Source organism: Homarus americanus, unplaced genomic scaffold, assembly GCF_018991925.1.
Source record: "Homarus americanus isolate GMGI-L3 unplaced genomic scaffold, GMGI_Hamer_2.0 scaffold36791, whole genome shotgun sequence".
NCBI classification, from domain to species: domain Eukaryota; kingdom Metazoa; phylum Arthropoda; class Malacostraca; order Decapoda; family Nephropidae; genus Homarus; species Homarus americanus.
The window spans coordinates 149291-175455 of record NW_024741379.1 but is presented as its reverse complement, the minus strand read 5'-3'; the positions used below and the strand labels follow the sequence as shown (position 1 = coordinate 175455).

The 26165-nt window shown below is 38.8% G+C and overlaps 1 protein-coding gene across 2 annotated transcripts in view; it reads left to right on the top strand.

The window, feature by feature from the left end:
• LOC121875869 (cyclic AMP-dependent transcription factor ATF-6 alpha-like) overlaps positions 1 to 26165 on the top strand; it is a 35568-nt gene extending 9403 nt beyond the window's left edge. Inside the window, exons 4-14 of one of the 2 annotated variants that reach the window (XM_042380582.1) lie at positions 111 to 214; positions 1958 to 2071; positions 3405 to 3618; positions 6184 to 6333; positions 8116 to 8240; positions 9822 to 9926; positions 12364 to 12504; positions 14769 to 14917; positions 16548 to 16760; positions 20331 to 20597; positions 24041 to 26165. In XM_042380582.1, coding sequence (XP_042236516.1) covers positions 111 to 214; positions 1958 to 2071; positions 3405 to 3618; positions 6184 to 6333; positions 8116 to 8240; positions 9822 to 9926; positions 12364 to 12504; positions 14769 to 14917; positions 16548 to 16760; positions 20331 to 20597; positions 24041 to 24467 — 2009 coding nt within the window. In that variant the 3' untranslated portion in view covers positions 24468 to 26165. Of the gene's footprint in view, positions 1 to 110; positions 215 to 1957; positions 2072 to 3404; positions 3619 to 6183; positions 6334 to 8112; positions 8241 to 9821; positions 9927 to 12363; positions 12505 to 14768; positions 14918 to 16547; positions 16761 to 20330; positions 20598 to 24040 lie in introns of both variants that reach the window. The other variant, XM_042380581.1, reaches the window with a different exon arrangement.

Sequence of the window (26165 nt, the reverse complement as noted above, 5' to 3'; positions counted from 1 at the left end):
GATCATGATTTCATAATTTTTATACTTTGGATACTGTAGTAGATTGAAATTAATAGCAGTCCATTATTTTACTAATATTTTAAGGCTCAGATTCATCAAAAATATTTCAGGTGATATCACAGCAGAGGAACTGACTCGAGCTCTCTACCCAAATTTGGCTGCTGGAACTGTTGTTGACACACACAATGTTACCTCTACAAGAATTGGAAGTAGAGTAAGTTATTTTTTAATGTAATGCTGTACCAGTTCAGAGCAGCCCTTGAATGTGTATGCCAGGCTTTTCAGGGTTTTCCACTAAGTTCCTCAGGCCATGGTGCTGCATAAAGATAATTCAGAGAAGACTCACGTCCCTGGCTCACAGTGTTCTCTAAGTAATGAGTCGTGACAATGTGCACCTCATACACTGTACTTCTTACTGATGAAATTGTTCCTCATTTGCCTTTTTTAGTTTTATGTTGCCTATTTTTACCTATATCACCATTTGTCTTTCCTTAATTTAAAGATTTTAAGTGCCTTAATATCTGGGCTCTAGTAATTACCAATGTCTGGATATAAAACTATACATTTTCGGTTATTACTTTTGACGACTTAACTGAATGCTACAAAGTGAATGGTTTTACTGTTAGAGAGAGATATTTTGACTGTTCAGTTGTTGCTGTGAGAATAAGATGTCACTGTGTCTCTGAATGAATGAATTCCATTTTAGAGAGGATAAACCTGACATAAGTCAAACGTTTTATAACTTGGTTCAAGTCAGGTCTGGTCTTTCTGAACCTTAGCAACATGGAGACACTGCCTGACTTAACAGACCTCACCTGCCATTGGTACTGTTTGACAGCTCACAGACATCTAACCTAAGAAAAATGACTGTAGTCCTAGCAGGGTCAGGCAACCTTATAAGCTCCTTATGATTCTTAATGAATAGGCTTGTGACCTTATTAAGATAGTGAACCCTGGTTTGCTAGATGAATTTTTACAGGAGTGATGTTTGTTCATAGAGCAGGCAGAGACCTGATCTGTTGGCCAAGTACAAGATCTTTGTTTGGTTTTTCTAGGTTTTCTGGCTACCTTGTTTTGGGGGGTTAGTTGGGTATTGTTGGCAGGTCAGAGTCTGGGGCACCCTAGTTTCTCAGTTGGTATGGACCATATCAATTGAAATTCTGTTTGACTTCTCTGGGTCTCACTCTGCAAGACTATCTCTCTGGGTGTCTTCATGTTCCTGACTTAGGTAATTGGGAGTTTGTATGGATTGTGCCTGTTTCCCTCTGTTTTGTAGGGACCAAACTTTTATTGGATAAGCTTGTTGCATTGTATCTGGAGCTTCTTTCTGCCTGTTTTGATCGTTGACTTTTGATTCAAGTGTCGTCATAAAGTTTTATAAATAAAGGTTTGATCCCGACTCATTTTATAACGATCCAATGACATGAGACCTAGATCTCATTTACTATGGTTCCCTTGTAAGTTGGTTGGAGTGATGTATTTACATTTCCTAAATACTGTCTGTGCCATGAAGTAATGGAAGTATTGATTGGTTTAAAGTTAGCAGTATCAAACCTTAATACTGTTCAAATTATTGCATCTGGGAATAAATCTCAAGTAGTTTTCCATATGTAAGACATTAAATTTAAATTCATGCTAGTGGTATGGCAGCTAAGTTTATACAGTACAGCATTCAATGCCTAGGGTACTCCCAGTCAACCCAGTTGTGATTGGATACCTAACTTTAGTTGAGGAAGTGGAGGTGGTTGAGTACAGTGCCCTCTTTTGTCATCAGGCACATGGTACCCACTTTCTCTTTTAGATTCAGTACAGTATATAGTTGGGACTCTTTAATATACAACTACGGCAAGAAAAACATGAAAATTAATTAATAATTTTGTATTTTAGCATGAAAGTGTTCAGTGGTCAGCACTGTGACAAGTGGTGAACTCCCTGGTAATTGTTGTGTGAATTGCAGGTGAAAGATGAACCATGTTCTCCGCAGCACTTCCTACAGATGCCACCATCCCCAGATGATAATCATGACATTTGGGAGTTGCTCTATGCCTCAGATGTCAAGCCAAGTGTCAGGGTAAGTGGATGTAAGAAAGGGTCATATACAGTATATTCAGTGCCATGCTTTCTGTGTTATCATGTTTATCAGTGTAAGTCAACCTCAGAGAGTTGGAAAATTAGTTAAAGAATTTTGAGTAAACTTTGAAAACCTTATTAAAAAATTTATCCAACAATGGTGATCCTATACTTCCTTGATGTACAGCAGTTATACTTTCACTGGGAACCTGTGTCCTCCTTCCTAGCAAACTCTGTAACACAAGCTTCACTATCCTTAATAAAAAAATAAATTAAATAAAAATAATAAATGGAATGTGTGCTTTCTCTAAAATCGTAAATACTGCAGAAAACTTCATTCTCTTCCCTTAAACTTTTCAGTCTTCTTCTTAAACACCCATTTGGTCCACACACCTTCCTTTTCTGAATGAACTGAGCTCTTCCTCTAGTTCTGTGCCTCTCCCAGCTGTTGTTTCCCTGTGTTCTATTGGTTTACTACATTTATTTACTATAATTCCTTCCAGGATGCATCTTGGTCTTCAAAACCTTCTGATAACCTTTCCTCCATTTTTCATCTGCTCTTATTTTACATTTTTTTCATCATTCTTTTTGCTTCTTTTCTAATCTCCCTGTATTCCTGCCTTCATTTTTACACTCTGTATTTACAAGTGGCCTTTTATTTTCCTTAAGTGGCCCTTTTATTCTCCTTAATCAACACTGTCAACCTTACCTTCCCTCATTCCTTCTCTATTATCTGTTCCCATCATTCTTCAATGCCTTCCCCTTTACTCCTCTCATTCACTCATTTATAAGGATTACAGGCAGTCCCTGAGTTACGAACATTAGCTCATATGAATGGGATACCATTATAATTATCAGAATAATCTGTAACAAAAATCCCATTTTTTACATAAAATTAATTTTTTTATATTGTTAACATCACTTTATTTACAGTATTTACATTATTGTTTATGTATGGGATATTAATGTTGTTTTGTATAGGCAAGGTTGTGCTTTAACCTAACATATGGAATTAACACTTTACCGATTTACGAACAGATCAACTTAAGAACAGGGTCCAGGAACATAACCTGTAAGTAACTCGGGGACTGCCCAGTGCCCACTTAACTCGGGCCCATCTGAACCCGGCCCCAAGGAGATTCTCTTTCCTCGTTTTATCAGCACAGACATCCTTCCTGGTTCTTTGAATTTCATTCACCTTGAACCTTCCATTTCCAATCTTTATGAAATGAATTACATCTTTTTTGCCCACTCTGTCACTGTCCCAAAACCTGTTAGATATCTTAATAGATAACCTTGAGTAAATGATCAAGATTGTATGGTGCTATCCACAGGCACTGGACACACCACCGGTCACACCACCCCAGAGTGAGAGTTCGCCCCCACACAGTCCGCAGCCTCTGTCACCTGTCAGTCTTACCAACACCCAGTTGGTGCTCTCTCCCTCACATCAACAGCAACACCAGCAACAGAGACAAGCAGGAAATGGTGGCTCAACAAATCAAATATCTCAACCTATCAAAGTTGTTACCATCACAACAAGGAATGGTTAGTATAAGATCACATAATCATATGGTTTACTGCACAATATTAAGTTTTAGACACTACCGTACAGTATTGTTCTTTGTTGCTGTTGTTAGAATAAGTAGCATTTAGCAAGGAAAATTTAAAAAAAAACAATCTTGAACATATGTGCTTAATCATGAATATACTGCACATTATATACCAGGGGTGGTCAAAATGCGGCTTGCGAGCTGCACTTAATGTGTGGCCCGCGAAAATATCTTGGCTGAACTCCTTTTTGCATTATGATCAATATAAAAGGTACCAGTAAAAAAAAAAGTTCGAGCTTTGTGTTTATAATGTGAGAGGTCACAGGATTAAAACATAAGTTAAATATTCAAGGTAGGTAGAAATATTTAAGAATTTAAATCTTAATTTTAATTAATTCTAGAATTTAGTCAGGTGTCATTCATCAGTGTTGAGTCAGGTCAGTAAATTTCAGGTCAGGGATTACGTAGGAAAGTCGGAGGGAGGGGCAGAGCACGGGGCACAGCCTCACGTTATGACCTGACACATTAACTCAGTGTAACAAGACAATAAACTGTCCAGATCTACCTGGTACAGTTCATAAAAATAAGTTGATTTTAAATACTGTTAAATTTATTTGATAGCAGTGTCTGTGAAGGGAGATGATATCTTCTAGTCGTAAGACGCGAAAGTATGAAGATGAAAACAGAAATTTAAAGCCAGAAGGGAAGGATGATTTTGCATTTACTGTTAAAGGAGGTAAACCTTTGTGCATTATCTGCAATGTGTCACTCACTCACTACACAGCATTATGAGATGGTATCTGATTAACATGTCTCTAATTTTATTGGTTTGCTTATTTTTCTTTTATATTTTCCTCCAAGTTTTGACCAAATGTTTACTAAGACAAATATATAAATTGAAAATATTTTCAATTTTTTTTTCCTTCAACAATCCCATTTAATGTTACTGAAATGCAGACTTGCATATTTTTTCTGAGATTTGCCCGTAGTTCATTATGTATTAAACATGCTCAACACCGTTAAAACAAACATCACTCAAGATTTTGATAACATTTGGTAAATATTTGTACTCCTGATTATTGAAACATAAAATTAAAAAATTTATCAACTACATACCTTAGTAAATATTACTGCATACATGTATTTCTTTGTAATATTTGCTCATAATTTTGTAATAAAATGTATATGTTAGACTAAAAACATGTTTATATTTTCTTCAAGTCTTGCACCTCTCAAATGTCTGAAGATTATCGTATGTGGCTCTTAGGTTAAGCAAGTGTGGCCACCCCTGGTATACTGTATACCATATATGTATGTGTGTGTAATCTTGTAAACCTCTTCCTTTTATATTGTATTACCAGATAGTTAAATCAAGAGCCAACTCAGATTGTCTCTTCATTTTTGCTCACCCTTCACAATAACTGCTGTGATTTCCCTATAAACCATTCAACATTGTCTTTTTGTGCATGGCTGCTTTCTGTGTATCAGTCTACACCATTTGTAATGCAGTTGTACTTCCTCTAAGCCATCCTTCCATTTCAATCATTGTCTTCCCTTTTATCATCCAACCATCTGCCTCTGATGTGTACAATTTACTCTTCTGAACCAATCTCTATACTATTCTCTCAGTACAGTATGTCTATGCCCTCTGAACAAACCCTGATATACTGTACTCTCTGTCCAACTTCTTTCATTCTCCCATCTCATACATCTTTCTTTATTTTTTTTCTCAACCTGTTCACTTCACCTAATGCTATCAACTATGTCATTTCTGTTGCTTTTCAACTGCTTCATCCATCTAACATCTGAGTCCACACTTCACACCCAAATTATGATATTGGCTCGGTGATTTCCCTGTGTGTTTGCAGAGGCGGGAAAAATATGAAGTTGTTCGCAGTCATATTTCCCGCCTCTGCTGATGGTCATGTAATATTTCAATGTGATTCTGATCTTTCAAAATGTTGTTTTTGCATGATGTAGTATTACTGATACATAATTTGTCTTAGTATGCCTTATTGTGGGTAAAAATAAGTATATATTAAATGGATCCTCCAAAAGCATGAATTTGCTACCAGAGTTTAACAGTTAATTCATGTATAATACTTCTGATAAACTTCCCACGTGCTTATGTTTGAAATAATGAATGTGTGTATCTTTATATAATTTAGCTAAATGTCTTTCTCGTCAGAAACGGTCATCTTAAAGATTATGAATAAATTCATTTAGAAATACTGTACATCATTACTTCAGGACAAAATCGGACAGGTTTGCAACGGCCAATCAGCTGTAACTCTTGAGGAGGGGACGGGGCATCTTTTCTCAACTGAGTAAAAATGCACTATAGTACCATATTCCTCTTCTGGCTATTATTCATCACCTCACTTTTATTCAGAACTGCTATTAAGTTAATTAAAGTACACACACTTTCAAACTCCTTCATCATATCTTTGGGTGGGACATGAAAAACTACCAAGCGATATATCAAGTTAATTATTGCATTTTTTGTATTATTAATCTATTTTTCTCTGATGTATAACGCAATAATTGTCACACAACCTAGGATCTCATGCTCCGGGAGCCACAAAAGGAGGTCGCATCACCAAAACAATGAAGATCCAGCCCAAAGTTGTCACCACCACTTCAACACAGCCTCAGGTTATTAGCATCGTCAACTCCTCTAATGGCCAAAAGCTCACCTTACCAAAGACAGGTAAGTACAATACAGTAATAGTAAACATGGAAATTGTGAGTTCAGTGCTACCAAAAATTTGGATTTTTTGCTGAATCTTAGATAGAATGGCTCCAATTTCTCTCAGTTACATCCTCTTACCTCTGATTAATTTTTGAAAAATATATACTGTACAGTACTATATTGTCATCACCCTTGCCATTTGTGATGTATGTTTGACTTTTTGTTTTGTCACCGAACTTCAGTTTTCATGCACTAGTGAGCATGATACTGCCTAGGCACCTTAACCCAAAGGGAGAGCAAATTTCATATATATTTTGGGGTTTTGGTCAAAGTTCAAGGCCATTATTGACGACTGACCCGTTGCCAGTTTTTCATAGAAAACGATTTTAAAAATGTCGCAGTTTCACTGTATTGATATTGGACACTGTCTTAGTTTGTGCAAATGTGTTAAAAAGTGGTTAAATTGAACCTAACCTAACCTAACCTTAGTCGATAAGAATGGTTAAATTGAACCTAACCTAACCTAACCTTAGTCGATAAGAAAAACAAGCTACAGAAGCGTTGTTAGAAGACCTCACCAACCTAACCAAAGAAACCTACCTAACCTTACTTAACTTCCTGGCTGTGGGGCTCCGCCCCCCGGTATATTAAACAGAAAGTATCGTGTGGTTCTTAAGCATACACTGAGCATCGGCGTCGATCCGGCCCTGGCGGCGCAGTGTTTTTAAATGTTGTACTTCAATATAATTGGCTCTTTACATCCAGGATACGGCATTACCGCCGCATCACTGCAAAGAAAGACCACATAGAGTGCACCTAGGCACCACATTATCTACCAAATGAAGCATTTGCACAAGAAATGATTATACGGGTATCACAACACACCTGATGAAAATATGGTAGGAAACATCAAAACAAATAACGCAGCAGCGGGTTAGTCATCAATATTAACCTGGATTTCCTTACACTGATTAAATTGATCCTTTCCACATACCTTGCCTCTAGGTGGAAGAATCTTGTCACTGATTTCTGGTGTCTCTTGATTATTATTACTGTACAGTATATATATATTTTTAACACACACACACAAAAGGAGGAAACAGAGTGGTTGGCAATGAACTGGACTGCCTTTACTTTCCCATTTGTAAAGTTAGTAACCTATTCATAACTAGCAACCACATGGAAAGGACTCAAAATCTGTATCCCCTTATCCAACACCCCTTTGTTTAGGCTCCCGATCACTTGGCCGACAGACGTTTGGCCGGCAGACATTTCACGGATGGACATTTGGCCGAATGGACAACTGGCCAAATTTGTTGTTCTATAAACAAAAACAAAGTCGAAGACTGGACTTGCATTTCCTAACCTAACCTAACCTAACAATAAATATACGTATATATAAACAAAATATATAAAAATGAAAGAAATTAACAAATCTAACATAGCAAAAATAGAATGAAAAAAAAATAATTTAAAAAATTTCTAATAGTTATCCCTATAATCCTGTGTTTTATAAAGCAAATACAATGCAAAGAAGAAATAAAAATAAAAAATAAATTAAAAAGGCCATATGTCTATTTGCCCAAATGTCCGTTCTGCTAATTGTCCATTCGGTCTATTGTCCGTTCGGCCAAATGTCTGTCGGCTCAATGTCCGTCGGTGAAAAGTCCGTCGGCCATCTGTCCGGCCACGTTTGTTTATATGTACAGGTAATCAGTTAAGTGTTATAGACCCAGTAGACATATTTAAACTTACAAAGGATTGTGTATTTTAAGTTAAGCACTATAATGTCCACAGCAGTAACAAGAACTATTCCTGCTGGAGGTACAAGAATAGTGCAAGTAAAGGTGCCTCCTGTACCTGCCCAAGTTACTGCCAACACCACCACCATCACCAACCCACTCACATCAATCCTTACCACACAAGTAAGTAAAAAGTGAGGGTTTTATTTAATTTTAAAGCATACAAGCAAGTATTTTTCAGAGAAATCTATGACAGTGAAAGGTGTAAGAACAACATGAGATCAACACCTGTGTGGTCAACCTGCACCATGTGTAGCAGAAGAAGGTTTATGTGCTTAAAAATATAAGAAATAAAAGACACATGGGAAAACTTGATGGGTCATGAGATTTTGCATTGCAATTAGATTCATTACAATTGTTCATAAAGGACATTGATATTTATGTCATGGCATACCTTGATGCCTGACAGGCAACAGGACAGGGCTAAGCTCCAAGTGAGAGTGCCAGTCATGCCAATCAGCAGCCAGTCCTTTGTATGCCACACCCAAGAAGACCAAGAAATTGTTGCCTAGTGTCTCTTCTCTGTGTGAAAGTACCACTCAGCTGCCACAGCTTGGCTGTCTGTTGACTATTGAGGCAAGTCTAGATATGGTGGTCAGTTTTCAAGCCTCTTTTGAACAGCTGTTTTTGTTGCAAATACATTGTTCTTGCTGTTTGTTCTTAAAGATCAGTGAAGGGTACACCTCATCTTGGGAAGAGTTCTTGACACATGTACTCATAAGATGCTCAGATTCCATGCCCAACAAAGGTATTGTATTCACTGCATAAGCTGAGAATTTTCTCACAAGATGATTTTGTTGTTTCTAGGTAATGACACATGCCATATGATATTGTAAGAATATTCCTTTGACTACTGTACTGTACAGTATTTTGTTTCTTACTTACGTAATATCTTTCTAGTTTAGAAGTATTGAAAATGAGACACTTTAGCAAACAAGCGTAACAGTGCACAAATACATTGTTTGCAGCCATCACAATTTGTTAGACATGTGAATCTCCAAACGGTAATTTTTTGCAAATCTAGAGGTCATGTCACCAAATTGTGGCTGGGAATAAGAAACATGAATGATTTTGTTAATCTTAGCTTGTCCTTCACCTTTAAACTGGGGTCTAGATACAGCTGACATGGAATGGATTGATTCATCTGCTTTTGTTTTTCCGAGATGGAGTGTGTTTTTATAATTTCTAGTACAGTAAATAGATACTTACTGGACTAGAATTTGTAATTTCTGACCAATCCAATCAGGAGGTTGACCTGGGTTATGTTGCAGTTGATATGACAAATAGCTCAGTTTTCATCTATAATGATTATTATAGATGGTGTTCACTGAATCCTATTGAAGGTGGTCACAAGTGTGGCCAGAAGAGCCAGGTCTTCCTGTGGGTAGTTGGTTGTATGATTTTTGGGCCATTCTGGAAACAGTATTCTGAGGCCTTTAAAGCATTTTCTGAAAGGTTGAGGTGAAAACTTTATAAAGTGACTGTCCTGCTCTTGTTTCTGGCCACCTTGTATAAAGTGAGTAAAGGTCTAAACCAACATATTGATAGCTTGAGGTGAGGGAAAGGTTTGGATTCTTCTGATAATTCTTGATAATTCTCTCATGTTATAAACATTAGATATTGCCCAAATTGTCAGGAGTGTTCAGATGTGGCTCTATGGTAGCCTATTGTCAGTATTTTAGTTTTTCTTTTTATTATTTGCAGATTGGAAATCAACAAACAGTGGTTTCACCACCACCACCATCCACTCCCCTGACACCTTTGGCTCCAGCCCTTGCTCCTGGCATGAAGCATGGCAGCATGCCTGATGTAAGTGAACATTGTCTGGGTCCTTTTTTTATTCTAAGGAAGAGGAATGAAATTTGAAGGAATCCAAGAGAGGTCCATTGTTATAAGGTCCTGGTAGCCAGAACATTAAATTGAGTACAGAGATGGTATACACTTGTTTAATGAAAATGGCTAACAATATGACTTTGGTGTTTCAAAGTGAGTGCTGTACAGCACACTGAAGGGGCTAATCAAAAGAATATAACGATATCCCGCATTTAACGATGGGGTTGCGTTCCTGAAAACCTAACATTAAGCGAAATTATTGGTACGTAAGAGATATGTAGGGATGAGGGTTACTATTAGATGCAAATTTTAGTAAAGCCTCAAAAATATCTTTAAGTACTGTACTATAACTATAAATCCTTGTGCATTGTAGCACCACCTCTTAACCACTCCCCACCACCATTACTACCTCACCCTAATTCAAAATTACCAACAATACCACCATTATTATCATCACTCTGCATGTCATCTACCCTTGAGTTTGTTTACAAGAAAGGATGGTCAGTGAACCGTACCTATTATCTCCAAAACGCTCAAAATTTTAATATTATTAAATAATTTACTGATATTAACTTGACCATAACTATTTACCCTTTTTTTTTCATAATAAAAATATAATATTTATATGGTAGATTTAGGAGGGTAAATAAGAACATTTTCCCATTATTGAGGTCAAGGAAATAAACAGGTGGTTACTCTCTTTCTAATACCCTGTACTTGTATCCTAATTTTATGTAATTGGAACATGAAAGCATTAGAAAGAGTTGTTGACTTTCCACATACTGTACATTAAATAATACTTTATCAAGTCAGTATGAAACCTTTTCAAATTCAGATATAGAGGCAACAACTGTTATATGATGGATCTATATACAGGTGGCCCCCCAAATTCATGGAGGTTAGGCTCTCAAAATGGCTTCGAATCGCCAAATCCGCAAATAACATTTGCGGACTGGGGGGGGGGTGTACATTTGTTACTTGTGTACAAAGAAATGTATATTCCCTCTATGTGTTTGCCCTTAAAACAATTATTTCTTTTACCTGTAGTATTGTATATATGTGTGTGTGTGTGTGTGTAGACACACATACACAAACACTTACAAATAAATAATAATTGGAAAATCCTCTCAAGTACTTTAATCCAAAACAAATTTATTAAAACTGTGACAGTCTACCCTCAAGTCCGAGCTCTCTTAGTAAAGTAATAAAGCACGGACTCGAGGGTAGACTATCACATTTGTAATAAGTTTGTTTCTGATTACTTGAGAGGATTTTCCAATTATTATTTATTTGTAAGTGTTTTGTGTGTGTGTGTGTGTGTACACACGCACACACACATATATTTACAATGCAGGTAAAGGAAATTACTGTCTCTAGAACGAATGGCTCCCTGTCCCAGCCACGAAAATGCCGGCAACTTTAAAACTACTCACAGACATTCTTGGGTACATCCAGGTGTGTCATCCGCAAATAACCGAGAATGGCGAAGTAAAAATCCACAAACTTGGGGGGCATACTGTACTATACCCTTGATAAATTTTACGGTGTTAAAAAATTAACACCATTTACCACTATGTAATGACTAGAGATAAGTTTTTTGATGGTCACTACCCAAATGCTTTTCCTACATTGTCACTGCTATGAAAAAATTATGTACAGTCACTCGCAATATTCCGAGATGTGATGAAACAATCTCGGAATGCCGTAACATGTGCGACCCACGGGGAATAAGTGGGAGGTTCTGCCAGTATCGGTGACTGCCAGGCTAAGCAGTTGAACTGTGTCACATTGTCCAGAGGATGGTTTGCATGTGGAAGAAACTAATCCTTAGACATAAAATAATATATACTGTACCAGTAAATATGAAGAATAAATAAATATTAAAGGTAAATAAAAATAAATAAATAAATGTGTTGCCATTTGATACTCTTGTCACTACACACGGGACAGCGGACCCACGAGGGAACGCTGCTCCCTTGCTCTCTGTTAGTTACTACACGTAATAAACATTTAATCCTGTAATGATTTTTATTTTTATTTTTTGTACATTCTGTATGAATGAGGAAAATTATGTATATCTACCCAAAGTTGCAAGTTGAAAAATAACAATAACGCAGCTCACTGCTTGGCGGGCTGAGATACCGACACTTGACCCCCTCCCGCTCCCACAGTCCATACTAACTCATGGGGACAAATTTTCTTTTATTCTCTTCAATTTTTTTACCTTGCTACAGTATCATAAAAAAATAAAAATCACGTTCTGTATGAAAGATTGTGCATGCTTGCCAATCAATCAGAGTACTTACAGTATTAACCAACACCTTAGATATTACACAAGTTGTTACCCCTAATCTGTGGTAATAATTGTGTTTAAAAAAAAAAGAAGTATAAAATTTTTCAATTTACCCCATAGATGAAAGCCTTCAAAAGACAACAAAGGATGATCAAGAACAGAGAGTCTGCAAGTCTGTCTCGGAAAAAGAAAAAAGAATACCTGACTGCCCTTGAAGGAAACATCACAGATCTTCAAAAAGAAAATCAAAAGTTAAAAGAGGTATTTAACAATTTATCCACCACTTCATTCAAAGTGCTGTTCTTCTAATTTTTGTGTAGTTGAGTGAGATTTAGTTGCACAATTATTGCATTCTGCCAGTATGTATGGTGAAGGGACAGGAGATAGTACACAACCATCCCTTAGGCCATCCCTTAGGGCTTTACCTTCAAAACTGTGAAAATGCATCCAACCTGCCCTTCCTGGATGGACAGAAGATGGTGTATGAGCATCCCCTAGTCCATCTGCACCTCACTAACAAATTTTAACTCTGTATCTTCAAAACTGTGGACAGACAAGATGTAATGCATGACCATTAGTGGTGTGGGTGAGTGACATATGGTGGAAAATGGCCATATGCTGTCTGCAAGAAAGGTGTTGGCAGCAGCAGCTCAATAATATGCAATGAATGTGGAAGGTGAGTACACAAGAGGTGCAGTGGAGTAGATGGTAGACTGTGGGATTTTGCTCATTTTTAAGTGTTCTGTATGTGCAGGTAACCTTGTGCCCACAGCAAGGTTGGAGAAACTCAACATTGGAGATAGGTCCCTATCCTTGGACTGGGTGACATGATCAGTGCCGGTGGGGGTGCTGAAGCCTGCTCAGTTACAAAAGACAGAAGTGGCTGTAGGAAGTTTAGGGAGCTGCTGCCTTTATTGATGACAAGAGGACCTTCCCTCAAAAATGAAAAGCAGATTGTATGTAGTTGGTGTGAGAAATGTGATGTATGGCACTGAAAAATGGACACTTAAATAGGATGACATAAGAAGACTTGAGCAAGCCGAAATGAAAATGGTGAGGTGGATGTGAAATGTGACACTGAAAGACAGGAGGCCCTGTTCAGAGATAAGGGGTTGGCTGGGTATTGAGAGTTTGGAGAAGGCCTGCATAGAGGCAGGCTGAGATGGTTTGGGCATGTGGAGAAAATGGATAAGACCAATTGGGACAAGAGGCCCATGTGTAAATGTGGAGGGAAGAAGAGCAATGCCTAGAATGACATGGGTAGAGGTTGTAAGAAATAACATTAGAGTTAGGAACCTGACAAGAGAGAGACTGCAAGAGACCGTGCAACAAGGAGAACTACCATCTGGTAATCCACGCAAGCATGAAAAATAGCCGTAAAGCGATGATGATGATAACTCCCCCATTCATGGCCCATGACCTCTAGTATTTGCAAACTATCAAAGGGATGAAATTAATGCAACTTGGTGGCAAAACTGATATCTTAAAACATGAAAAAATATTAACTATTTTTGCTTACAATTCAATATTTTCAGTACTAGATGCTCTACGTGATGTGTCTATTTATCTCCTTCATCTAACAGCTTGACTGACAGCCGGGACAACTACCCTTTTCTAGCAGCCATATTCTCTCCTTACATAAACATCTCATCCTCAAGACCTCAACACAATAAACAAGTGAACAGCATGAAAAGCTGTCACTCACACAGTATCATTTATAAGTTTCAGTAGTATTTTAGCAGTACAATGAGGGTAAAACCACATTCACTTCCCTTATACCCCTTTTCAAATTTACTCAAAATCAGAGACTGTTCAGTTTTTACATTACTAGTTACAGGTATTATTGCACACAGTATTACATTAAGATAATTTTCTCTATCAATCTAACCTTCACAAGTTCACACAATGATGTCTCTTAAAACTGAAGCGGATTGCTTGGACTGCCCTATTATATATGACCTGACAGGCTGGCCCATGATGCCAACATTAACAACATTATTGTGACAACCTTTGTGACTGGAAACAGGTTGACCCCAATGTCACTAGCTCTCACATCTCATGGGGGGATTGATGATGGCCTGATTTGTAAAGTGTTGACTCTGACCTAACTGTTAGGTCTCAGTCAGGAGAATGGATGCTGTGCCCGGTAAGGCCCTGTCGGTCTCTTTGATGATGACCTGAGGTGAGAAGCATTTCTGACACAAGAAGGTTGAACTTAGCTGACCTCACTGTCAGGATTAAATTTAAATCTAACAAAACAGAAAATTTTAAAATTTAATTATGAAAAAGGGTGGTTGAGTGGCAGCAAAGGAAACACTAAGTCAGAGAGAAAACTTTACTCGTGACATTTAGTCAGAAAGGACTTTCTACAATACTGTTCATTCAAATTACTGGCTGTAATTTTTTTTCTTCCAAACTTGAGAAGTTTTAAATTTTTCTTCTGATTTATATAAATTGTAGGAGGAAGGGGGATGATTATATGAGAAATCCCCCAATGGATCTTGATGTAATAATGTTTCTTTCAGGAAAACTCACGTCTACAGCAGAGAGTTGTTTCACTGGAGGCTCAGTGTGCAAGTTTACGACAGTCAGTTAGCCGGAACCCAAGCAGAAAGACCACAACTGCATTGTTTGCAATTATCTTTTTATTCTCTCTCAACCTCGGGCCCTTAACGTAAGTACTTTTTTTTTCTATACTGTAACTCAGAATGTGAGAAGTTTTAGGACTGTCTAACCTAAGAAATATTTAAAATGGTTTTCTACTTTGATGTTAAATAGGAAGTATACATATAACTGAAACTATTTTACTTAATGCTGTACAGTGAACCCTCACTTTACGCGGTCAATTGAACCCACAGCGGCCCGCGTAAAGCGAGAAACGCGTAAAGTGAACAACATAACATATGGGATTAATTGAAATAGAGACCGGGTCGACCCCCAAACTCCACTTTTTCCCGACACAATACGTAACTTTATGATGGTATGCACACACACATAATATAGAAGGGAACAATCAATAAGAGAATAATATACTGTAGGTTAGGTTAGAAAAAAACAAGTTTTGGGTTAACACTTACGTTAGTAGAAGAGATGGGTCGGCGTACGGGAATGGAGGCTGGTACCGAGGCAGAGGGCAGGCTACTGGCCCTCAGGTGAGTCTTCATCACTGTCATCCACACTTATTAGTGCCTCCCTGACAAATCCCTCAAAGTCACCATCACTGTCTCTGTCACTATCACTGGCTTGGGCTTGATCATAGAAGCACCTGTAGACTTTGTGATGTTCATGTGCTCCTTTATCTTGGCTGCATCCTTCTTAATTGTCCGGATCGTAGATTCGTTAACACCATGCTGGCGCGCGAGATCTACCTGTCTTGTTCCTTTCTCCAACTCTTGGATGATCTTGTATTTAATTTTGTAGCTTAGGGAACGTCGTATCTTCTTTGGCTTAGGGCGGCTCGGTCCAGGTAATGCAAGGTTTCTTTGTGGTGGTGGTGGTCCGGTGGAAGCCATTCTTATGGAACAATGGATACTGATATACATGGTGTAGCCGGGCGGGGTGTAACTGACGCGGGTAGGTCAAGGGGCTTGAACGCTCCCGCGGCGGGGCACGTCATAGTACATTAAACCAATCACAGCTAGCAGGGGAGTGAGGTAAGGATGCTTGGCCCAATCACAGCCCGATACGTCATATGACGTCACCGATAACGCAACAAAGACATACACTGCGCAACCTACTCGCTCCACTTACCCAACATGGCGGGAAAGATGGCGGGAGGTTTGAATCCAAAAATGGCGCGGCGCGAGAGGGCCGCCAGCCGCTCTCCGCGTAAAAGGGTACACGCACCGCGTAAAGTGAGCATTCCGTGTTTTCGTCAGGGTACCGCGTAAACGTGGAAACAAGTTAAGTGAAACCGCGTAAAGCGGGGTTTTACTGTATACTGTATATTTACTATTCAGCAACATGTGTTCTCGGCATCACCCTCACTATCCATTATAAATCTTTCTCACTATAATCATGATCATCTAAAGCTATCCATTTAAATCTCACAAAACTGGGCAACATAGATATATTTTTTTTTAATTTAGAAATGCTTATGATATCCCTGAGGTCACAGTCACCATAGATGTGGTTGTAAATAGTGAGCTGTATCCACACTGTCCCTAACAGGCAGTCATGCCTATTGAACCCTCTTTTCATTCCTTATACACCCCTGTATTGTAAATTTTAATTATGTATCTTTACAGAATCTATAGGTACAGTACCTCCAGATATAAGAATATATATTGTTGTTTTATTTGCAGCGGTGTTCTTCTCAGCAGTGAATCAAAATTACAGTCACTCAAGACAATGATGCATGGGAGCAAGACATCAAGTATCACCTCAGGATTTCATCAGCGCTCACTCCTCTGGTCCAGTGATGACATAGGATCAACTGAGGATGGAAGCTCACCCCAGCTACCCACCAACAGCTCTCATACTTGCCCCATGTACATCAATGCCACAGAAAGTTTAAGGTAAGAAAATTAACTTACCTTGTAAATTTAAGGCAGACTTCAAATTGAATTTGGGTCAGATGTCTAGATCCTAAGTTGAAATCAATTTCCTCTTGGCAAAATAGTTAGTCATTTCCCAATTAATAAAGGGGTCCCATTCCTGAAAAATTTTCATACAGTGAACCCTCACTTTACGCGGTTAATTCAACCCACGGCGGCCCGCGTAAAGTGAGAAACGCATAAAGTGAACAACATAACATATGGGATTAATTGAAATAGAGACCGGGCCGACCCCCAAACTCCACTTTTTCCCGACACAATACAGTATGTACGTTTTACTAAAAATAACCTCTTAACTTTATGATGGTATTCACCCACACATAATATAGAAGGGAACAGTCAATAAGAGAAGAATAAAATGAAGGTTAGGTTAGAAAAAACAAGGCTGGGGTTAAGACTTACGTGAGTAGAAGAGATGGGTCGGCGTAGGGGAATGGAGGCTGGTTCCGAGGCAGAGGGCAGGCTACTGGCCCTCAGGTGAGTCTTCATCGGTGTCATCCACACTTACTAGTGCCTCCCTGACAAATCACTCAAAGTCATCGTCACTGTCTCTACCGCTGTCACTATCACTGGCTTGGGCTGGCTGTGGTGGGTTGCGGGCGAAGAACTCTGTTATGCTTTGCTGACGGCTGGTGTTTATGTTGTCGTGATAAACCTTGATGTAGGGCTCCATAGTCTGCAACAGCTGGGTAGTGAAGATTTCATACCTGTTTGCGTCAGGGTCGTCGGAAAGGAGGAGCTTGGCTTTCTCGATACACTCGATGGCACCCCTAACATTACTATGGGATAAGCGGCGTTCTTCTTGGGATGACGCACCACCTGCCTCTTCACTGACGTCATCATCATCTACCATCTCGTCGGTAGTCACATCAGGATCCCTTATCACCTCCAGGATGTCGTCGTTGGTGGTCTCGGAGAAGCCTGCAGCTGTAACACTCTGCGCAGCTTCTCTGGCAAGGTCCACTGCTACTGCAACAGTCTGAACCTCACCAGTCACAGATTGACTCTGCCTAATGGCCGGAATGCCTTGCAACACATGTCTCCATGCGTGACGAACAGTTGCTACAGACAGCTGATCCCATGCCTCCACCAAGAAGTCCACAGCTTTCTTGATGTTGAATGTTCTCCAGAATTGCTTTAAAAGTACTTCTTGCTCTGCCAACTGTTGATCCTCGTCGTCTTCGCTCTCGCTATCGGTGTTGGTGTCACTCAGGTTATGCAACTCTTCCTTGGTGTTGGTGTAGTCGTTCAGGAGCTTGAATTTTTTAGTAGAGAATGCAGCTTTTACATTACAGATTAACTCTTGGTCCATGGGCTGTAATATAGACGTAGTGTTGGGAGGAAGGAAGACCACTTTTACGTTGGGGTGACGATCTAACAGTAGGGGCGAGTGTCCTGGTGCGTTGTCCAGCAGCAACAAAATCTTGAATGGCACATTCTGTTGCTCACAGAATTTCTTCACATCGGGAACGAAACAGTCATCAAACCAGGAGAGGGACAGTGTAGAGAACATCCACGCCTTACGTGCGGTCAGCCAGTGGACATTTAGCTTGGTCATGTCCATGCTCTTGTAGGCGTGCGGCTTGCGTGCTGTGTGGATCACCGATAACTTGAGCTTACAGGTACCGGAGGCATTGGTGGTAAACAGGACGGTGATGCGCTCCTTCTGCAACTTCCGGCCCCGACACTTGCTGGCATTCTTCACAACGAAGGTCTTGGAAGGTAGCTTTTTCCAAAAAAGACCAGATTCGTCCATGTTAAACACCTGGTCGTCGGTGTACTGTCCTTCCTCCATAATCTCACGTAAAAACGGAGGAAATTCCCTAGCCGCAACACGGTCAGCACTAGCTTCTTCGCCACCAATGTTGATATTGGTGATCTTGTTCCTCTTCTTAAACCTCTGTAACCAGCCAGAGGAAGCATTAAAGGGTTTGGGCTCTGTAATTCCCATCTTTCGTGACACTGCAGCATACAGTTCACGTGCGTACTCCTTAACTGAGCGCGTGTCCACAGCCATGTTCCGTCGCGCCTGACGCACCAAGTAGCTCACAAGTAATTTTTCTGTCTTGAGAAGCACCTGGTTGTGGAAATACTTGATCATAGAAGCACCTGTAGACTTTGTGATGTTCATGTGCTCCTTTATCTTGGCTGCATCCTTCTTAATTGTCCTGATCGTAGACTCGTTAACACCATGCTGGCGCGCGAGATCAACCTGTCATGTTCCTTTCTCCAACTCTTGTATGATCTTATACTTAATTTCGTAGCTTAAGGAACGTCGTGTCTTCTTTGGCTTAGGGCGGCTGGGTCCAGGTAAGGAAAGGTTTCTCTCTGGGGGCGGTGGTCCGGCGGAAGCCATTTTACAGAACAATGGAATCACGTATACACGGTGTGGCCTGGAGGGATGAAACTGCCGCGGCTAGGTCAAGCGTCGCGTTTCCTCCCTCCTTCCTGCGGGTGGACACGTCATATTACTTTAAACCAATCACAGCTAGCAGCGGAGGGAGGTAAGGATGCATGGCCCAATTACAGTCCAATACGTCATATGACGTCACTGATAACGCAACAAAGACACACACTGCGCAACCTACATGGCGGATGGTGGGAGAGATGGCGGGAGGTTTGGATCCAAAAATGGCGCGGCTCGCCAGCCGCTCTCCGCGTAAAGGGGTACACGCACCGCGGAAAGTGAACATTCCGGTTTCGGCAGGGTACCGCGTAAACGTGGAAACGCGTAATGTGGGACCGCGTAAAGCGAGGGTTGACTGTAATTTGATTTTTCATAAATATGATCACACTTTCACATAGACTCCCGTTATAAAAACAAAGATGCATTCTTATGTAAAAAATCCATGAATGTCTTACAATGCCCAAAACATGTTTTTATTTATTTATTTTTGGTGCACACAATGATTATAAGACAAAAATAAACATAAAGCAGACTATTGTATAGTATATGCAGTACAGTAATACTGTAATTTTATACCTGTACTTCTGAGAAACAGTGTGAAATTTGAAACAAAGTGAACAATATAGAATGCAAAGCTAGCATCTATAATGAATTTATTGCTGTAGTAATACATTAATTTCCATTCTATAATTTGTTATACAGGCAGTCCCTGGATTACGTACGAGTTCCGTTCCTATAGACGTTCTTAAATCGAAAATGTACTTAAGTCAAAACACATACCTTATGTGCATACTGTACTTACAGAACAATGTTTAAAATCTCACTATATCATTGCCTAAGTCCTGATATACATAAAAAAATCACTGGATTTAAGAGAAAAGAAGAAATAGAATGACAAAATACAGTAAATGAAAGTAAAAAATAAGTCATCAGGTAAAGGTAGTAGGTACAGTATTTTCTCGATTTAAAGTACTTATTCAAGCCACCCCTTTCCCTTAAATGTGCTTCGTCAGCAAATGTAATTCATGGCCATTTTGAGAACCTAACCTCTGCGAATTTTAAGGGTATGCTGTATATATTTTTTGTCTAAGTTCACTCTATTTCATAGTCCCTGTATCTTTCAGGTTAGAAACTGAGCTCCGAGGCTGGTTTGAACACAAGTTTAAACCTTCTTCCAAGGTTGAAAAGAAGAAAGATGAAAAGCCCCACACATCTCACCTGAAGACTAAAGAGGGAAGAAACAGACTCCTCAGTCATGGACAGTTGATTCCAGAGAAACAAAAGCATGTTGTTAATGAAGTTTGGAATGCTCTGGTCCCTCCCTCTCAACCACCAACCCGACTCTACCGATATGTTCACCCAGATGTACTACAGGTGGATCCCTCAACTAGGTAACCTTGATTATTTGTTGTATTCGTTTACAATAATCTTTTAAGTTATTTAGTAATTAAATTTACAATATAAGCACACCAGTTCAAACTGAATAGCTTTGTTTTGTGTGTCAAAGGTGCCTTAAACAGTTACCCATTCTCAACATTCCCTGAAAAGTAACATCCTTAAAAGATTTTCCAATTTAGGACTGACTGACAGTTTTAAATTCCATTATTTAATGTTACATGATCTGATATGATGACATTCACATTAAGGTAACATTACACAGCCTCTTTGTCAATCCATTGTCTGTGCCAAATTTCATGTTTTCACTGATTGACCAAGCTTCCTGGTGGCCCGGTTTTGGTGGACCCAGGGATTGCATCATACTGTACTACAGGGTTGGGTTGATTAAGTTAAATGAACTTTTTGCCAATTAAACAATTAAGTTAACTAATTGTTGTAGTTAGATTTTAAAATATTGCTTAACTTACCAGATTTTTTTGCCTCTTATGATCCACTTTTTCCAAAAAGTCTCCTAAACTCACCCTGCATCTTGCATGCTAAAGGTTAACCCTTTAGGAATGAGGACGTAACTAACATCAAGATCATAATATTTAAGAACAGTACCTTGGGTTATCTAGCCACCTAACAAAAATATTTATAGAAGAAAAGTTGTTTCTTGTCTAAAGAATAAACCAAATTAATGGAGTAATAGAACTTTTCCTATTAATTTTTTTTTTCTAATGATAAAGTAAAGATACTAAGGCTGGTGCCAGCACCGCTCCCCACCTTTGTTTACATAAGCATCAGGATGTGCCATTGTTGTCTAAATACTTCTCTAGCCAATAATAATCCTATACTGGACTAAACCATGACACACTGGTTCTCAGATGACTCCAAAATGAAATACAGTATAAACTGTGTATGACCATAAATTATTAAACAAAGAAAACAAGTGAAATACTTTTAATTTAATTTAAGAATCTTACCAAGTTAACATTCTTGGTCGGGGGCTGAGGTAGCTTACTTATCACTCGAGAGTTTATACAGTATAGTAGACCCTTGCCATTTACGAGGGATAGGTTCCAAGAAATGGCGCTAATTGGCAAAACCGTGAATAGCCACTTATAAAATACCTTAGTGCACTATTATACAGGTATACCTTTACTGTATATGAGAAACTTAAGTCACAATACTCTACTTACATTAGTATGTGGAAGTCTGGAACTTGATGAAGTGGTGTACTGTACAGAGGGAGACATCTGGTTACTGAAGGATAGGTGGATCATCAGGATTACTGGTGGAGAATGGTGAATCAGTGGTGGTTGGTGGAGAGTGGCACACGACCGGGAGGTGGCGCGTGGCCGGGAGGCAGGTGGTGAGGTGGCAGGTATCTGGGAGGAGGAGGAGGGTGGTGTGGCAGCAGTAGTAGCTGGTTCTTTCTTGATAAACATGGTGATTGATAGTTGTTTCATTTTGGCTTTGAGGTCTTTAAACATTTCCTGGTAGGGAAACAACACCTGGTTGATTCTTCGGACCATCTTAAAGCTGCTTTCCATGGAAGGGTTTGCCGAGTGGTAAAGCAAGCCAGGTTTGATCATGTAGCCAGCTGCATTGCCACAGAAGTTGAACATCATCCTGTCCTTGGCTGCCTTGAACCAAGAGGCACGCCTCTCCCGCTTGTTTATGTATGTTCTACCAGGCATTTTCTTCCAATATGAACCAGATTCATCGACATTAAACACTTGCTCTGGTCTATAGCCTTTCTCTTCTATTATTTTCTTTAACTTGGCAGGAAATGCACCTGCAACTGTGTGGTCAGCTGAAGCGGCCTCCCCAGTCAGCTTCACATTATGGAGCGAGAATCTTTTCTTAAAATTCTCGAACCAACCTTTACTGGCACTAAAAGTTGGTTTAGTCACTGCACTAGCCCCTTCACCACCTGTTGACTCGTAAAAATGAGCATAAAGACTTTTAGCCTTTTTACGAATCATGTTGCTGTCAATCGGAGTACTTATGCGGTGCTGGTCCTCAATCCAAATGCTCGGTGTTTTCTCAGTTTTCATTATGTTCTTGTCACGAACAACTTGCACCACTTTAGCACTTGCAAGAACACTCACTTGAACAGAATCACGAATTGCTTGTTTATACTTTCTTATGTACCGCACTGTGGATTCATTCACACCAAACAACATCCTTTAACTTGTCTAATAATTTAATTTTCTTTGCCAGGGTCATCATTGACTTTTGCCTTTTATGTTTCACTCCACTAGAATCACTAGCACCTTTCGGGGCCATTTTCACAAAGAAACACAAAAGTTTTGAGAGTATAACACGGGATGTGAGGTCACGGGTACTGGGTGAGGGCAAACAGAGCGAGATGAGACGGCACAGGCACGTGGGGTGACTCGATGTGGTGCGGGAAAAGGCTCGCATGCTAGCCACCCGAGCCACCAGCTGCTTACCATGAATCGTAAACCCACGAATGGGAAGGGTTTAGTTTACTTGTATTTTGATAAAAGGCCTGGCAAATTAGACAAACACTTTTTTTATGCCAAATTGAAGAATTCATAAAATTATTTATTATATAATATGTGGTAATGAAAGATTTATTGAGAAACATTGTATTCAACTGACCACCCATCACCACCTCCACCCACAACAATCTCCACCACCCTGCATCAGCTAGCCAGCACATACTGTACACCTATTTTTACTAATCTTTTGACTTTAAATCAGCAAGTATGAAATAATTCAAAGGACGTATGAATGAATTATGTAAGATATGGTAATGAAGGATATACTGAGAAATATATGCATCATATTCTCCTTCTCAGAGCTGATCATTTATTAAAGTCTAATTCCACATTTAAAATTACACTCTTTTGCTGTTTCTTGATGAAAGGTGTGCTTGGTTAATTGCTGGCGGTTTTTTTTTTTGTACTGAATATACATGTTTCTTTTTTATTAATATGTGTTATATTTTTTTATGTAAAACAAATACATACTGTGCTAGGCACTGTGATATCACTTGCTGGATGTTTTGGAGTCATGATGTCGGAGTTAGATGAACCAAAATGAAACTAATCCTTCATATTTCTGTGAGGTACAAATGTATACAATGCCACAACCATACTAAAATTAGGTGAGAAGGATTCCTAAGTTTTCTGCACTGCCATACAGCTTGTGCAACACCAAGTGCCAATGACAGTATAACGAATCATAGCAATGCTAAACAGACACCTTCCTTAATTCATAAGGGACTTAACAATGATGAATGGGGAGATGTTAAGTAGGGATTCCCTCTCCACTATAAGGTGTGCAAAATTTTAAATCTTTGTTTCAGTGTTGATTGGATTCATTGTTCATTAAATGGATATATATTTAATGGTTGAAGTGGGTAAAGAAAAGTGATTCAAGAGAATTTAAGATAAAGTTTAATATTTTTTTACTCCAACAGTAGTGAAGAGGAAACAGCAGTTATGACAACAGTACCAAGATTGTCTTCTTTCCTGGAAGCTATCCAGCGTCGTGATGACACGTATTACGTTGTTTCTTTTTCCCCTGACCATTTGCTGGTACCTGCCACTGCACGTAATGATTCTGCCCGACCTCGTATGTCCCTTCTCATGCCTACACCTCGTCCAATGAATGAGTCTCTTGCACCCCCCAATGCTCATATTGCAATGATGCAGATTGATTGTGAAGTTATCCACACCCGACTTGTCCATGTGTCTGAGGAAGTCGTGCCTGCTCATTTGCGTGCCGGAGGGAACAACGCATCACACCCATCTCCGGAGGGTTCTGCCACTGACCGTCAGGAGAGACGTAGTGGCCATGCCAGATCTCGGCCTTTTCTCTCAAAGCCCACTTATCCAACCAAATAGTCTCCATGATATTTTTAAAGCATTAGATTATCATTGTACATAACAATAAATCCTACTTTTGAAATGTAAAGAAAAATATAGTAAATCTAGATTTTTCAGCTATTTAAATTGTACAAGGAAGAGAAAGGAAATTTATGAGTATTTGATCAAAATTTTGCACGATGTTAGAAGAAGTGGAAATATTTTAGCCTTTTACCATTGATATATCTTTAGAAATCAAATTAGAATTGAATGTTCATGTAGCTGTAACGATGAATTGTTGTACAAACTTTTTGTGTAAACATGGTTGACAATTTTATAGGCTTTAATTACCTAACCATGCATTTTAATGATGCTTAGTGCTGTTAGATAGTAAAGAGTTTGTTTTTGGTTACACATAAAAAACTTTTGTTGTATATGATGTAATCTTTCAAGATGTAAAACATTCCATGATCTCAGAATTAATTCTCTCCATTCCTTTCCATTCTTTCATGATGCTGGTAATTCAGTAATCAGATAAGTAAATATGCAAATTAAAAGAAATATTTTTATTATTTTGGTTTAGTGCAGTGGATTATCTAGTTATATTGTGCCTACATTCAGGTGCTTTTAGAATAGTTAATTTGTGAACTACAGTAAGCAACAACATGCACCCATGTTCTCTTGTGTGCTGGTGTAGGGTTTAACAATAAGGCTGTCACTGATGGGGAAGTACAAGATAGATGATTTCTTTTGTAATGAGGATGTATGATACACCTTTGTGTATCATCAAGCTAATTTTCAGATTGCTTTTCCTTTTGGTAGATAACTACCCATTTCTTATCACTAAAACATAATCTCATAATAGTGAACTTTACTCTCTCTCTTCATAAAGTACTTTATACTGTATTGTGTAAAAACCAGGATTGTTTTAGGTTGACAGCAATGCATTGGTATTGAGGTTTTTGTTTTAGTGTAGAAATATATTCAAAGGATAGAGAACTTATTTGCTTTTTTATGTAAATATTTATTTATTATTTTTATTGTTAGAATGTTTTCTATAGGACATGTTATGGCTGTGATTTTTGTTGTTTTCCCACATCTGGCGATGTGAATTACAGAATTTATTTTATTTTGATGTGATCAGTGGCCATTATATTTTGTTTCAGAGAATAGTGCAATATTTTGATTGTACTTTTAAATTCTCTAATCAAAACAATAACCACAATTAGATTGCTGTTTAACAAATTTTACTGTTTTGTTTTGTAAAAACACTGAACATACAAAATCTTGACTAGTTGAATACTGTACTTTCTTTAAACAACCTTTCATGATAGAAAATGTTTACATTTAACTATTGGTGCAAGAATACTGAACTGGAATGGTTGAAGGACAGTGTTTCTTCTAGTTGTAGGTGTTGTGATCAACAGTATTGAGGGCCTGATTATTGTCCCCCAAGGGGCTCCAAGAGGTTTCAGGCACCTTTTTGCTATAAGATGCATTTTTATGTGAAGAGAATTCATGTAAAGTAATTTGTCTTTAATTTTAATTGTTTAAGGATTCTTGACTTTGTGAATGGTGCCCTGAGTGTTCTGTCTTACTGGAAAGTATGTATTTTACTTTAATGCTGTGTGTGTATTACAGGACTAAGAGACTGTTCAGTGTTATGTATGAGAAGCAAAAGCTTTTGCACTTTTATAATTTAACCTTATGGAGATAAAAATAAAATTGTGCATATTT